The sequence below is a fragment of the Galleria mellonella genome, unplaced genomic scaffold (assembly GCF_026898425.1).
Source record: "Galleria mellonella isolate WM207_F2 unplaced genomic scaffold, CSIRO_AGI_GalMel_v1 utg778, whole genome shotgun sequence".
In the NCBI taxonomy this organism is placed as follows: domain Eukaryota; kingdom Metazoa; phylum Arthropoda; class Insecta; order Lepidoptera; family Pyralidae; genus Galleria; species Galleria mellonella.
In genome coordinates this window covers 2,681,756-2,697,002 of record NW_026442150.1, presented here as the reverse complement: position 1 = coordinate 2,697,002, position 15,247 = coordinate 2,681,756, and the positions used below count along the sequence as shown (strand labels likewise).

Sequence of the window (15,247 nt, the reverse complement as noted above, 5' to 3'; positions counted from 1 at the left end):
CGCCTATAGACATGAGCAGTACCATGGATGTAACAGAGTGTACTGTTTCGCCCATGATATCTCCCATACGTTGCGATTCCTGAGGATTCAGGTATTCCTTTGTACCCTGTAAATTCACTGCTATAACCCACTCTTCAAACTGAAACAGCCATGCAAACGACTTTTGTACAGTCTCCCTCTCTATTAAAATCGTTTAATACATTCTATTTATTTTTTCTCTATTTAGTTTTAAATCTATTAACCCTTAAAAGCTTGATGTTTTGAATCAAATTCAAAAAATATATAAGTGTACCCTTTACTGTGTTTACTAATGGGGAAAAATAGTAGGTACGAAAAATCAAAACGATATTTTTTTATATTTATTTTGAAAAAAAAAAAAACATTTGGTAACATGTAAACAGCCAAATATTAAAATAAAATCGATTGTAGGCGCCCAATGCGATTTATAACCCCGGTATCAAATTTGAAACTTCAGGTATTTAAGGGTTAAAATATTTCCATGAAATACTTAAGCTTTGTTTTTTTTTTTAAAGCGAAATAACTAAATAGTACTCTCTTGAAATGTTCAATTACTTTAGAAGAATTTAGTAAAACAAATAAATGTTGTTCTAATGTTTATTGAACGAGATTTCCAACGGTGATACATACATCCAACCGAACTGCTTATATACATAAATAAACCAACAAAAATAAATTAAAATATATTTTATTCAATAATAAATTAACAATAAACACGCTTATTTATTGTGGTAATTGTTGGTACTACATATGTGGAACAAAACGATCGCCGCGATGTTTTATATCAGTATTTGATTATTGTACATATACATATAGGTGTATGCTTGACAAGGCAGTGAATCTCACTTTAACGTCGCGGTTTATTTAGGTAATGATGTCTCAATAGTGGATTTACAATCGCATTCAAGGTATGAATTACAACCAAAAAGAAGATCGAACGTTTTTGTTGTTCTTTAAAAAATGACAACGAGCTTTCTTTTGGGTTGGCAACGGGCACGCAACAATTTTAGTGTTGAACATGTTCGTGGCAAAATTATTACTAAGTCGTGACTGAGTTATTACTCAGCCGTGACTGAGTTATTACTCAGCCGTGACTGAGTTATTACTCTGCCGTGGCTGAGTTATTACTCTGCCGTGGCTGAGTTATTACTCTGCCGTGGCTGAGTTATTACTCTGCCGTGGCTGAGTTATTACTCTGCCGTGGCTGAGTTATTACTCAGCCGTGGCTGAGTTATTACTCAGCCGTAGCTGAGTTATTACTCAGCCAAAGTTGTGTGTGCCAGAGAAATCTGAACCCTAAGTATGTTATTGTGTTACGTACACGACTCAATTGTACATAAATCTATATTATTGGACTATTGAAACATCATTGAATACAATAACTTGTCTAACTCTTAACACAGCCAGAATTTATCCAATTTCATCTCTCTCTTTTCGCATAGATAAGAGAGAGAGACGACGTTGGACGTTGTTTGGCTAGTTTGCGAGGGTATTAACGCTATGTTCACTTCTTCGCCTTCGCCTCCTCGGCCTCTAGCCGTTTGCGTAGGGACTCGGGCATCTCAGCTGGTGGGGGTCGGGGCATTCTGAGCCATACCTGTGAATGGAGGCCAGTGTTAGTATACGATATTACTTTAAACGCCTTAGTCGAGGAGTTCAAGATGATGCCTCATAATATACTGTTGTCCACACATTGGATCGGTAGGAACAATTGGTTGAATTAATAATCATTGGAATTTAAACTAACACCATAATAAAGTGATATTTTATTTTCGAAGTGAAACCTTCTTTACACGATTTGGGCATTTTTGAGATGGGAAAAAACCATTGAACTCGCAACACTGTTATCGTAACCGACATCTTCGCTATTACTGGAGTTGTTATTTTTTTTTTTTTTTTTTGTATATTTGACACCATTTTGTTCTTTTGCTCAATAAATAAAAAATATATTTATTTAAAATGGATAAACTGAACAGATTAACGGATTTAAAAAAAGAACCTTTACTATAGAAAGCTACATTGGGATTGCTTGTGAAGAAGACAGCAATCTGATGTTGCTGATCTGAATCTGATGATCTGATGATTTTATGTACTGATAGTGAACTTAAAAAGATAATCACAAAGGATACAAATGTAATACACAATTTTGGTTCTAAATTTTCAATGACATATTTTGCTATTTTAAAACTTGGCAATAATTAATATGAACGTAATGCAATTTTTCCGTTCACCATGCATACCTCGATAGGTATTTGGCGGGAAAATATATTATTTTATGCAACTTAGAATGGTAAACAAGCTGACGGCCCACCTGATGGAAAGTGGTAACCGTCGCCTATAGACATGAGCAATACCATGGACACAAGTAACAAGGAGTATACTGTTTCGCCCATGATACCCCCCATGCGTTGCCATTATATGTTAGATGGATAGACTGTTCTGTGACTGACCTTGACCGCGTCGTAAATGAACCACTGCAGGCCGGTGAGGGTACCAATCATGATGATCCTGGGGCCGAGACCCTTCCACACGCCCGCCCAGCCCAGCTTGCCGACGATCGAGCCCACGGTCGCCGTCTTATCCTGTTAAATACAATTATGTTTCAATATAGAATACCAAAGCTTGTTGGAAGGGGAGAAAGGGATCGTTAGTAATAGAGATTAGAACCCCAATACTGGGGGGAGGGATTATTAGTGATGCGGACTACAAGTCCCACTGCTAGCAATATAGTGATGTATATTCGGTCGACCTCCACGTGGTCCACCCTGAAAAATATCGTGCTGAATTTCAGGTGTATTCATAACGATGGGCTAACTCACCTGCCTTTTCATTCTCACCTATCATACCTCAGTGATGCCCCGTCATCGTATGCCGTTAGCGCAGGCGGGGTTACCATTCCATTGGTGCCCCGCCAACGTATATTGATAGCGCAGATAGGGTCATCATTCTATTACCATGGATTAAAAAAACAATTTTTTATCCCAATCAGTAAACATATCCCGTTTACGCGAACGAAGCCACGGGTAAAAGGTAGTTTTATTATAAAATTTAATGCCCATTCCCATAATAAAACTAAATTATACACTGAAGGCGAGGGATGGGCAGTAGCGTCCCTCTTAAACATCTCTAAAGCCTAATTGCAGTTGCCAGGAGGGGAGACAATTGTTAGCAATGCGGACTACGACTCCCGTTGCTAGCAATATGGCCTGGTCGACCTCCACGCGGTCCACCCTGGAAATCATCATGCTAAATTCTAGGTGATGAATATCACGATGAGCTAACTGACTTGCCTTTTCATCCTCACCTATCATCCCTGCTACCCTGCCAGTGTATACCGTTACCACTGGCACAGGGGCACCATTCCAGTATAATGTATTAAAAAAAAAAAACTGCAGTTGCCAATCCGCCAAACGTGGCAACTACTGGCAAAACCCTCCAAGGGAGGCTTATCTTCAGCAGTGGACAGTTGAAGGCTGACATGATGAAGACGACGATACACTGAAGCGGTAAATTTGCATTTGTTTTTGACAGCATCAGCGATGGGTACCTGGTTAAGCTTGGAGACGACGGTGTCGGCAGGGTGGGACACGATGGCGCAGAACACGCCGGCGATGTAGCCGGCCGCGAACGTCACCACCAACTGTTCACCCTTGGTGCAGTCCGCGCGTGGCTTGGGCACTACGTACTGGAATTAGAAACGGGGGTGAAATTAGTAAGACATCTCTGAGAAGTACGACAACTCGACAACACACCTTACGAAAAATGGCAACTTAGGAGAGACAAAATTTGACAACCTTTTGCATTAATCCAAATTTATGTAGATTTTTTTTTATACAACTTAGAATGGCAAACAAGCTGACGGCCCACCTGATGGAAAGTGGTAACCGTCGCTTATAGACATGAGCAGTACCGTGGACAGAACAGAGTATACTGTTTCGCCCATGATACCCCCCATGCGTTGCCATTCCTGAGGACTCAGGTGTTATTTCTCTGTACCCAGTAATTTCACGCCATATCCCAACCTTCAAATCAAAACACAGCCATGCAAACACAACTGCTTTACGGTAGAAACACGAATGGGACAGAGGTACCCAAGCAAACGACTTTTTGACTTTTGAATTTACTGGGTACAGAGGAATAACACCTGAGTCCCTCAGGAATGGCAACGCATGGGGGGTATCATGGGTGAAACAGTATACTCTGTTATGTACATGGTACTGCTCATGTCTATAGGCGACGGTTACCACTTTCCATCAGGTGGGCCGTCAACTTGTTTGCCATTCTAAGTTGTATAAAAAAACCTACTACAATAATATTAAGTTAGTCATTGTACAATTTACATACTCGTCTTAGAATGCCTTGGAACTGACATGAACAAGTTTTTAATTAGCAATTACAAATATGTCTTTATATCCATACATATATAAAAACTGTAGAGTTCAAATGTCTGTACATAGAAAAAAAAAACGCTAAAAACCGAATCAGGGCGTTGTTAGAAATGAACACAGATCTTTTTTAAATTTTTTCGTTTCTCTATAAAAATAGCTCTTTCCAAGAAATATAAAACGTTTAAATATGAAATAAAAAAAAAAATACACTTTATTGCACGATTTATAAAAAGAAAAATACAGTTAATTCTGTCTGTTCATCTGTTTGTACGGGTTAATCTCCGAAACTGTTGGACCGATTTAAATGAAATTCTGCATGGTACTACCTTACATCCCCGGTCAACATTTTACATATTTTTAATCAGGGAAAACTGAAGAGTTCCCGTGGGATAGTTAAAAAAACTATAGTAACTTATACAGCTTTGTACACAACCTACTTAAGTCATTTTGACCTAAGGCAAAGAGTGAGAACGTCACTTCACTTGTTAATTTTGGTCCAGTGTTCCCGGATATATTATAAAAAATAGCAAATACCATGCGGACAAAGTCGCGGGCTTCGATTAGCTAGTATATGAATAAATATGTTGTGACCAAATAACAAACCTTATATAACAACTCGAGGGTCCTCTCGAAGCAGGCGAATTTCATCATGGTGTAAGGGATCTGTCGGCCCCACAGTGGCACCAGGCCCTTGTAGAATGTGCCGTAGCCCTCGTTCTGGACCATCTTGGGCCACGCCTCGCGGAGCGTGTTCGCAAAGCCGGGCATGGTCTGGATACGCACCTAGAACAGTATACACGGTGTGTTATCTGTGCTTAATAAAAAAAAGGTATCATAGACACAAAAAAAAAATGTGTACATATTGTTAATATTTTTAATCTGTAACATTCTTTGAAAGTAACAATAGTTTTTTATTAATTAATTAATTAATAATAATAATAATAATAATAATCATTTATTTACAAAATATTGGTGATTGCCAGTAGCAGATCTTAAGTTATTGTTAAGTAATTGTTCAGCAGTATTTACCATTTCGGTGTTTAAATGTTTTTTTTTTTTATAATATCCAAAATAAGTCAAATTAACATCAACAAAACCAATTACTTCTAATTACAATCACTAATAAGCTTTTACAATGTCAAGTATCACAAATTACATCTATTCAAAAAGTCTTTCACAGAATAGAAACAACCATCAATCAAGTAGTCAAACAATCTTCTCCTAAACGGTGTGTTGGTCAAATTTTTAACATTGTTACACAATTTATTATATATTTTAATAGCCATGCAATAACTATTTCTTTGAAACATGTTAAGTCTCTGTGTCGGTATTTCTAATTTATTTTGAAGTCTTTCACTTCACACTGATACTATAACGGTCTGTTTCTTTTTTTTTTTTTTTTTAAAGTTTTCATCCTCGGCGTACATTTAGTTCGGTTATATTATATCAAGTTGACTGGAGTAGATAATAAGAAATGAGGAAAATATTGACTTTAAAATATTGTGTAATGGAATAGAATAGAATAGAATAGAATAGAATAGAAAATCATTTATTCAAATAAACTTACATTGAAGCACTTTTGAATAGTCATTACATTTTTTTTAATCTACCGCTCGTTCGGAAAGCTGTCTCATCACAAGAAGAACGAGCAAGAAACTTGCGTGTTGCTCTTTTAAATAATTTTATTATTACTTTACATTTTTAAGTTTAAATGTGTGAATACAAACCACCAATTAGCACTAATTCAATTAAATACTCAAAAAGAAAAAAATATTGAATACATAACCAACTGGTTAAACAATTAATAAGAGGAAATCAGTCATAGTGATTAGAGCAAACCGACAGAATGGAGTTTCGTTTATCGCTGGTCGTTACTTTGTTTTCGTAGACTCTGAGATCGTTTATTGAAACACGACCTCAAAGTCCATGTTGAAATGTATAGCGAAAAATAATTGATGGAAGCACAGATGTTGCAATATAAAAACAGGTAATACCATTTATAATTTTTTTTTTTTATGAAACTAAGAATACCTATCAAGCTGACGGCCCACCTGATGGAAAGTGGTAACCGTCGCCTATAGACATGAGCAGTACCGTGGACATAACAGAGTGTACTGTTTCGCCCATGATACCCCCCATGCGTTGCCATTCCTGTGGACTAAGGTGTTATTCCTCTATACCCAGTAAATTCACGCCATATCCCACAATTCAAACCGAAACACAGCCATGCAAACACAGCTGCTTCACGGTAGAAACACGAATGGGACAGAGGTACCCACGCAATCGACTTTTGTACATGCTATTCGCAGTTATTTCCACATTCACACTCATTCTGGCCATATTATTTCATACAGTCCATCCAATTCACGTTTATTCAAATATACCTGTTTAAAAGATTTCTAAATCGTCAATTTTTATTTTTAATTTACTGCAGGATTCGGAAGGTCGTTATCTGTTGAGGAGAGCCCGCAAGAAACTCAACAGTTACTCTTTTAAATCTCTGTTAACATTATGTGTATTTATTTAAACGTACTATGTCTAAAATTACATGGTTTAATATCCATGTTTCGCTAGTAATGAATATGGTATAAAAGGCAGACTTAATTCTAGCAGCATTCTCTACCAATCTAAATTTACACGAGCAAAACCGCAGGATACAGCTATGTCATTCATAAATCAATTATGAAACATTATTTTACATACATCTGACGCGTACTTGCTTTAGTCCAGTGATTCTCAAGCACTGTGCCGCGGCACTTTTGTGTGCCGCCAAATTTTAAAAGTGTGCCGCCTAATTTTAAAAGTGTGCCGCCTAATTTTAAAAGTGTGCCGCCTAATTTTAAAAGTGTGCCGCCAATTTTTAAAAGTGTGCCGCCAAATCTTAAAAGTGTGCCGCCAAATTTTAAAAGTGTGCCGCCAAATTTTAAAAGTGTGGCGCCAAATTTTAAAAGTGTGCCGCCAAATTTTAAAAGTGTGCCGCCAAATTTTAAAAGTGTGCCGCCAAATTTTAAAAGTGTGCCGCCAAATTTTGCAAATATTTAAAATTTTTGTCATAAACTATTTATGCAGTGTGTTGTAGTGAGTAAATATTTTTTATCTTTTTCTTTGTGTGCCGCCAAATTTTGAAATCGTTAAATATGTGCCGCAGCAACAAAAAAAAAAAAAGGTTGAGAAACACTGCTTTAGTCTAAAGTCTGTTACATATACATACATACATACATACATATATATAAGATACGTACACTTCTAGGCTGCGTCCTTGGCCAGGGGCCAAACACGACAATGTCGAATTCAGACCAGACTATAGTACTACTGACATTGTCGCTCGAATACTTGTTTTATTTCAACGCTAAACGTTTTAAATAACTCAGTACATATACTGTTTTACTTGCAATAGTTGGTAAAAATCATAGCATTTTTATAAAATAATAATAATAATAAGGTTTCTTCAGGGTTGGCAACGAGCGCGTAATACCTCTGGTATCGCAGGCGTTCATAGGCTACGGTAACCGCTTACCATCAGGTGGGCCGTATGCTTGTTTGTCACCTCAGTGGTATAAAAAAAAACAACTTTATTGCACAACCATGATTGTAACAAACTCAGCGCTGGAAATTACAGTAAAAGTAGGTACGAATTCATTTCTACATTTGGATCAGCTTAAACATCTGTGTTCAGAACTATATAGATTATAAAGGGGGGAAAGGGATTGTTAGTGGGGTCTAATAGCCCCATTACTAGCAATATACCATCTCAGGTCGACCTCAACGCGGTTCCCCTGGAAACCATCATGTTTAATTCTTGTCGAATTTAATTCATGACGGTGGGCCAACTGACCTACTTCATCCTCACCTATTATCCTTCTCGTTGGTGGGCCAACTGACCTACTTCATCCTCACCTATTATCCTTCACATAACGAGAATAATGGCGGATTTATCCCACAACGTGTATTGTAGCATGCTATTCAATGATATATAACAGACAAAAATATACGCCGAGAATTGTCTATCTGCTACTTATAATCTTGTAATAAAACCAAGTCGATTTTGCTTTTCAATTTGAATTCAGAACAATCTCCTTTTTTGTAGTTGGTTAAAAAAAACATCAGCCCTCAGATCTCATAATCTATGTGTCACGGGGTGCAGGTGGCACGGGTCACGCTGCTGTCGCAGGGCGCCGTTTACCGCCGCCGACCGCAGCGCCACCTACGTACCCCTCCATGCGCTTTTTTTCGTCATCGGGCGACATAGGTACCTAATAATTTATGCTTTCATCGGAGACTTAGTCTAATGGTATTTTGGACAAGTTTCATAAATATAAACTGCGTACCTATAATAAAAAGTATAAACTATAATTCAGCGCCATCTAGTATAAACTAGGCAAAGTTAAATATAAGGTGAAACCATTACCGACTCTAAGAATATACTTATGCTATAGAACATATTAAGATAGAAATATTGTGAATAAAAAAATAAATACACTGAGATTGCGTTTCATAAAAAAAAAAAAATTAATTCCATAAATATCACAAAGCCTAACTGCGGTTGCCAACCCACCTGCCAAGCGTGGCAACGACAGGCAAAAACTAGTAGGGGACGAACTATGGTCAGCGGTGGTCAATAAACGGTTGATATAATGAACTTACTTTAGCTGCTTCGAGCGGCGACAGAGCAATATCGGCGAAGAACTCAGCGGAGGCGGAGGCGGCGAGGTACACGAGCGTGCGGTACGTGTAGGCGGTCTCCTCGTCCAGTAGACCGGTGTAGCCCACTTTGAACACTTCGTACAGGCCGAACTTGCAGAGACCCTGGAAATTTATTAGTCAGTTAATTGATTTTCATATCAATTAATACATATAACACATGAATAATACACACTTTTAACACTAATTATTGCTGAACTTTTAGTGATGCAACGCTTCAAATAAGTATCTCCATATTATATATATATATATATATATATATATATATATATATAATAACCTACCCTCTAAAAATAGGCATAATATTGTCTGGTATACAAATTGGAAATCTGTAATTGGCTAATGTATAGTGTAAACATAATATTTTTAATTATTCTAGATATAAGCTAAACCGACTAAACCGTCTTTAAAAAAAAGCGTTCACGCTCACTTTTTATCTTTATCCGAGCAGTAAGTGCTTTATGTTATTCCCAAATTCGTGTATAATATAGTATATATCATATATGTGTAAGCATATTTGTTATTCATATATATTTATTCGTTTATATATGTAATTTTAGTATGTATGTATATCAATAATTACTAGTACCGCATTCGAGTATTCTGACACTTCGCTATGGTTGACTGGGAGAGAATACTTTCAGCATTAAGTCCGCCATGTACACACATTTGTACTAATAAATAAATAAGCTGTTGATTCCAGATGTATTATTAAAATAAAATAAAAATATAATAAAATCGTTATCTGATCTCTGTCTGTAAATGGAAGATATATAAGAAAAACTATTATAGGGAAGCTTTATGAACGTAATAGAACCCAAAAGAATGATTTTTAGAATTTTTGTCTGTTTACCTGTATGTTTGTGCACGATAATCTCAAAAACGGATTAACCGATTTGAATGCGGTTTTCAATAATGCATTGCTGTTTGTCCCACTTAACATTTAGTGTTTGTTTTATTTCAATCGGTTCATAAATAAAAAAGTTATATCAATCTAAAGGATCACATATAAAATGCTATAAAATAACCGATCAGTTGTATTGGCTGAAACTTTATGAAGGTATTAGGTACGTAATTAGCATTTAAGTATATAATACAAAGAGGAGTGATTGCGTAGAAGCTGTAACGCTAATGCAAGTTAAGCAACACCGGCCGTGGTTCCAACTAGGATGGGTGACTGTACATTTGTGCACACTAATCTCTGTGTGTGGTTTGTTCCACTTAACATTTAGTGTTTGTTTTTTGTTTTAATTTGTTTCAATATTGTTACCTGTAGTGAGTAACCGATGAATGTGGGTGCCCAGCCCTTGGCGAGACCTCGGACACCTTCCTCTTGTACGGACACCTTGAAGCCAGTCACTACATTCTTGTATTTCTCTCCGTCCACCTGCAGACGGCACTTGACCAGATCCAGAGGCACCACAGCGGTGTGGGTGATACCTGTTTTAAGCCAAGTATTTTAGATAGGAAATTTTTAAAAACATAAATCTACCATTAATTATATGTATAATGGTGTGTATTATGCATTATGTATTATGCAATTTAGAATGGCAAACAAGCTGACGGCCCACCTGATGGCAAGTGGTAATCGTCGCCAATAGACATGAGCAGTACCATGGATATAACAGAGTATACTGTTTCGCCCATGATACCCCCATGCGTTGCCATTCCTAAGGACTCAGGTGTCCTTTGTACCATGGTAGAAACACGAATGGGACAGAGGTGCTGAAGCAAACGACTTTTGTACAAAATCTCCCTCTGGTAATATATACAAACTTTATAGATACTTTCCCTTTTTGGGTTGTCAAGGTTGACTGGAAAAAATCCCTTTAAGGGATAAAACATACTTCAATTGTGACAAAATAGTATTTTTTTTAATTCAACTGCTGAAAGAATTGTGTTAAGATTTTTATGGAACCAACCCGTATGTCCTAGGGGGAAAGGGATTGTTAGTAATGGAGACTAAAAATCCCATTGCTAGCAATATACCTAATTAGGTCGACCTCCACGCGGTTCCCCCTGGAAACTATCATGATTGATTCTTCATGATGAATTCGTCATAATGGGCTAACTGGCCTGTTTTCATTCTCATCGATCACCCTTCACTGGTGCTCCGTCAGTGTATCCCGTTAGCGCGGGTGGGGCTACCAATCCATTTTCATCCAACAAAAAAAAAAACCCGTATGTCCTTTCATATAAACAAGAATTTACCAAATTAGTTAAAAACTGATAGAGTTATGAGGTAATAAACATAATACAACCATATTGAGTTTCTCAATCCTCCTCCTCCTTTCCTTTGTGAAGTCGGTTGACAAGAAGGGCAGAGGTACCCATGCAAAGAGTTTTGTACAAAGTAACCTTCTAATGATATGTTATGCTATATCTTCACTAATTCTAAAAAGACTAATGATTCTTTTGCTATTAATTGGGTGTTTAGTGATCATTGATTTTTTGTGAAACATCTTTGAAAATTGGTGAAAGTTACTTCTGTTTCGGCATGCCATAGGTCAATCAGTAATCAAGAGTTCAGAAGACATTTGGATGCACTTACCACAAGACAGGATACCGCCGAGACCGCATAGCGCGAAGTATTTGGGAGACGCGAACTCGCACGAGTCCTGTGGGACGACAGCGGACGCTGCCATGCCCTGTGGCTGAAACATACAATGCTCTTAGGTGCGTATCGAAATTCTACAAAAAAAAGAAACTGTGATTGGAATGAAACCTGTAAAATGGCAATGCAAAGCAAATATTAGAACAGTGCCATCTGTTGACGAACTGTGTAAAATATTTGCCAACGTCATCTATTGGCGAATAGTATAAACTATTATTTAAATAGGCGCTATCTATTGATGAATAGCGAAACATTTAATTTCCTTGATTTTCCGTAAAATTCATTAAAAGTACTTTTTTTTTATTTATTTCGTTTATATACAATAATGATTAGAAATAAAAACTTGATGAAAATAATAAAGCCCTCAGCTCTCATAATCTATTGGTCACAGGGCAACCCTGCCGCCCGCGGCGCTAGTAGGACACGCTGCGTTAGCAGAGCGACCGCGGGCCGCCGACCGACCGCGTCGCAGGCGGCAGCCCCCCTCCGTTATGAGTTCTCATCATCGGGCGTGTAGTTACGTATTATATCACTATAATTGGCACTAATACTAAAATCCTTTTTAATATCTCGTCACGTTTCTTATTTGTTAATGGCATAATGAGAAACACTGGGCCTTTGCCAAAATTATATAAAAAAAAAAACTATAGTTACACAATTTGCTATCAACTTTTTTTTTATCGTAGCTATTCAAAGTGATTACAATACAATAATAATATTTATGTACACTATTACGTATAAATAATTTTAATAACAAAAAAACCCTTTACACTGTCTAGTGCAGTACTCTGATTGATTGAAACGATAATGACTGATTGATTGAAATACATAAAACTACACAATAATCCTCCTTATTTATAAAAACTAAAACCTCTAGGAAAAATAGGGATGGGCAATATGACATGTATATGACATATGAGTCCTCAAGAATGGCAACGCATGGGGGGTATCATGAACGAAACAGTATACTCTGTTATGTGCATGGTACTGCTCACGTCTATGGGCGACGGTTACCACTTTCCATCAGGTGGACCGTCAGCTTGTTTGCCATTCTAAATTGTATAAAAAAAAAAACTTTTTTCAAATAAAAATTTAATACAAAATTAAAAAATAAAACACTTCCAATAGCTATGTTACCATTTGTCCTCATGAATGGTAACATAGCTATTAACGTTTTTATAAGGGGGGTTAAGAATGATATATATAATATTGAATATGAACCCATTACATTCCCCTAATTACAAGCTTTTTTAGTTATCCATTCGTACTAGTAAAAAAGCGACTACTACTTCAAAATATAAAAAAAAAAATAATACTAACAAAAACTTCTTTTTTTTTTCTTTCATTCTCTTATTATTCTTATAATGTCTGTCTCTCCAAGTTTTTAATACAAGAACTGGAAGAAATTTCTGATGTTAGGTCCTCAATTGAAACTGATACTTTTTATTGTTTAGGTCTTCCATAATACTTTTGAAAATAGTTCAGCAACATATGCCCTTATACATATACTTCATAACATAAGGCTAAGACATAAGAAATTGTATGTATGTAAACTACAAACAGGGGTAAATATACACTATATATATATATATATATATATATATATATATATATATATATATATATATATATATATATATATATATATATATATATATATATATATATATATATATATATAAGATTTTCAAATTTCAAATGGTATTTCAAAGAGGACACGTTAGTGAGAGAAAAAAACCATTATGTTTTGCTAAACAAGTCTATTTATCAGGAACTTTGAAAATTGAAACAGACTTGCTTAAAAACTTAGATCAAAGTTTGCCTGCGGTAGACATGTACCCCGGTTAGTAGTTCTAGGGTTAATATTTTAATACTATACGTATTTAACTTGAATATAAAGAATATCTTACCTGTTCAATGCTGGCCGGCGTCAGGGCGCCAGCTTGGCATTGTGCGGGGGTGAGAGGGCCGCGGAATGGCGAGTTCCGCGCCGTGTCCAACAGTGATGAGAACATAATTCTGCAAACAATAATATACCGTTAGCAATTTCATTAATATTTTTTTACAACATGGGGCAAACGAGCATGCGGCTCACCTGATGGTAAGTGACTACCGCCGCCCATGCCTCATCACCCACAACACCAGCGGCATTGCAGGTGTTATTATTACAAAATCTACTTTGCAATACTACAATACAATAATAATAATAAATAAATCTCTATTTCACTTATTATTACAATATAGTGCGAAATCCCTAACTCCTAAGGAGGGGGGGGGGGGGGGATTATTTGTAATGGGGAGGAAAATCCCCATTGCCATCAATAGCAGATCGAACTCCACGCGGTTCCCCCTAAAAACTATAGTGACTAATTTATTGTGACAATTACTGGCAAAATCCTCCGGCGCCCATTGTTCTCTCAGTGTGATTTTCAGTTTCATTTCTTGTATTTGTTTGTATTTATAATAAGTTTACTATTGTAATCTTTTAGAGGAAACAAGAAAGAGTATTAATCTTATTAATACGCTATAGTATATTACTGCAGCGGCCAGCAACTGAGGCATTGATGGACGAAGGTGCAAATGTGGGCCGAGGCGCAGACGAGGTACACATATGTGAGTCCATCAATGCCTAGTTGTGTTGGCCAAGGCTTGTATAGTACTTTTCTCAAACAATGCGCGGAAATCAAAAACACAATTTTATTTTGTAAGTTCAATGACGAATAACGAACAATAATAATTTTTCACGCGCCATAATGTTCCTTTGTTTTTTTTTTCAATAAACAGCTCTCTATTTGCAAGCCAGTTCGAAATTTAAATAAAACCTTTTATTAGTTACCTCCTTGGTAGCCGTCTTTTGAAGTAAAAGGTCATTCCGTTTTTAAATTACAGGACAGATATGAGTTTACATAGTAATTTATCTGGCCGCAGAACACGACAGATATGGATTTTCATACAACTTTTGTCGGCCGCTGCCCGCACGTATCTGGCCAGTACGGCAATTTTGATTTATCTTGAAGAAGATTATCAAAATAATGCTCACATTTCCAAAGCATGTTTGAGAAAAAATTGTAACTGGAATCTAAAGATGCCAAGATATTAAAATAAAAATCAATATGAGGGAAGTTAAATAGATCAATAGGTGCTTGATTACAATATTTAGACTGTAAGTATAAGCTGAATGAAAAAAACAAGGTAAAAAACAGTTTAAAATTTGTGGTAAAAGATAACGTGAACGTCTAAGGAGGTTATAAATATAAGTAATTTAGATACATTATCACAAAATGATAAGATTATGTGACTGATATAATAACATAGAATCTATCCTGACGCAACTCCGCATAAAAGATAGGCTCTCGACAGTCTGCTATCGGAGAATTCTTGAATACGGTCATATTGCTCCACGACAGTCCGACAATCTTGGGGAAAAGGGATTGTTAGCAATGGAGTTTGACAGCCCCATTGCTAGCAATACACCCTATTAGGTTGACCTCCACGTGGTTCCCCCTGGAAACCATCGTGAACAATT

At 36.6% G+C, this 15,247-nt stretch overlaps 1 protein-coding gene and 1 long non-coding RNA gene across 2 annotated transcripts; both read right to left on the bottom strand.

Annotated features, from left to right (window-relative positions):
* Positions 1-601: 601 nt before the first annotated feature.
* Positions 602-13,740, bottom strand: LOC113517729 (phosphate carrier protein, mitochondrial-like). Its single transcript, XM_052901234.1, has 8 exons — positions 13,632-13,740; positions 11,659-11,761; positions 10,378-10,547; positions 9,051-9,212; positions 5,010-5,189; positions 3,566-3,703; positions 2,469-2,600; positions 602-1,615 (listed from the first exon to the last, which is right to left on the bottom strand). Exons 1-8 carry the CDS (start codon positions 13,734-13,736, stop codon positions 1,523-1,525), a joined length of 1,083 nt encoding a protein of 360 aa, XP_052757194.1. The 5' UTR covers positions 13,737-13,740; the 3' UTR covers positions 602-1,522.
* Positions 5,789-9,036, bottom strand: LOC128202114 (uncharacterized). The gene is made up of 2 exons (XR_008253610.1): positions 8,304-9,036; positions 5,789-8,256 (listed from the first exon to the last, which is right to left on the bottom strand). It is a non-coding gene; the product is annotated as an uncharacterized LOC128202114 (long non-coding RNA).
* Positions 13,741-15,247: the final 1,507 nt, after the last annotated feature.

What these genes read in the sequence shown, in the direction of transcription:
- LOC113517729 (XM_052901234.1), bottom strand. Translation starts at nt 13,736, where the DNA reads ATGTTCTCATCACTGTTGGACACGGCGCGGAACTCGCCATTCCGCGGC. An exon ending in TCATCGGTTACTCACTACAG is followed by an intron (nt 9,213 to 10,377) that starts GTAACAATATTG and finishes ATAAATTTCCAG; the next exon opens with GGTCTCTGCAAGTTCGGCCT. An exon ending in TCGTCTCCAAGCTTAACCAG is followed by an intron (nt 2,601 to 3,565) that starts GTACCCATCGCT and finishes TGTATTTAACAG; the next exon opens with GATAAGACGGCGACCGTGGG.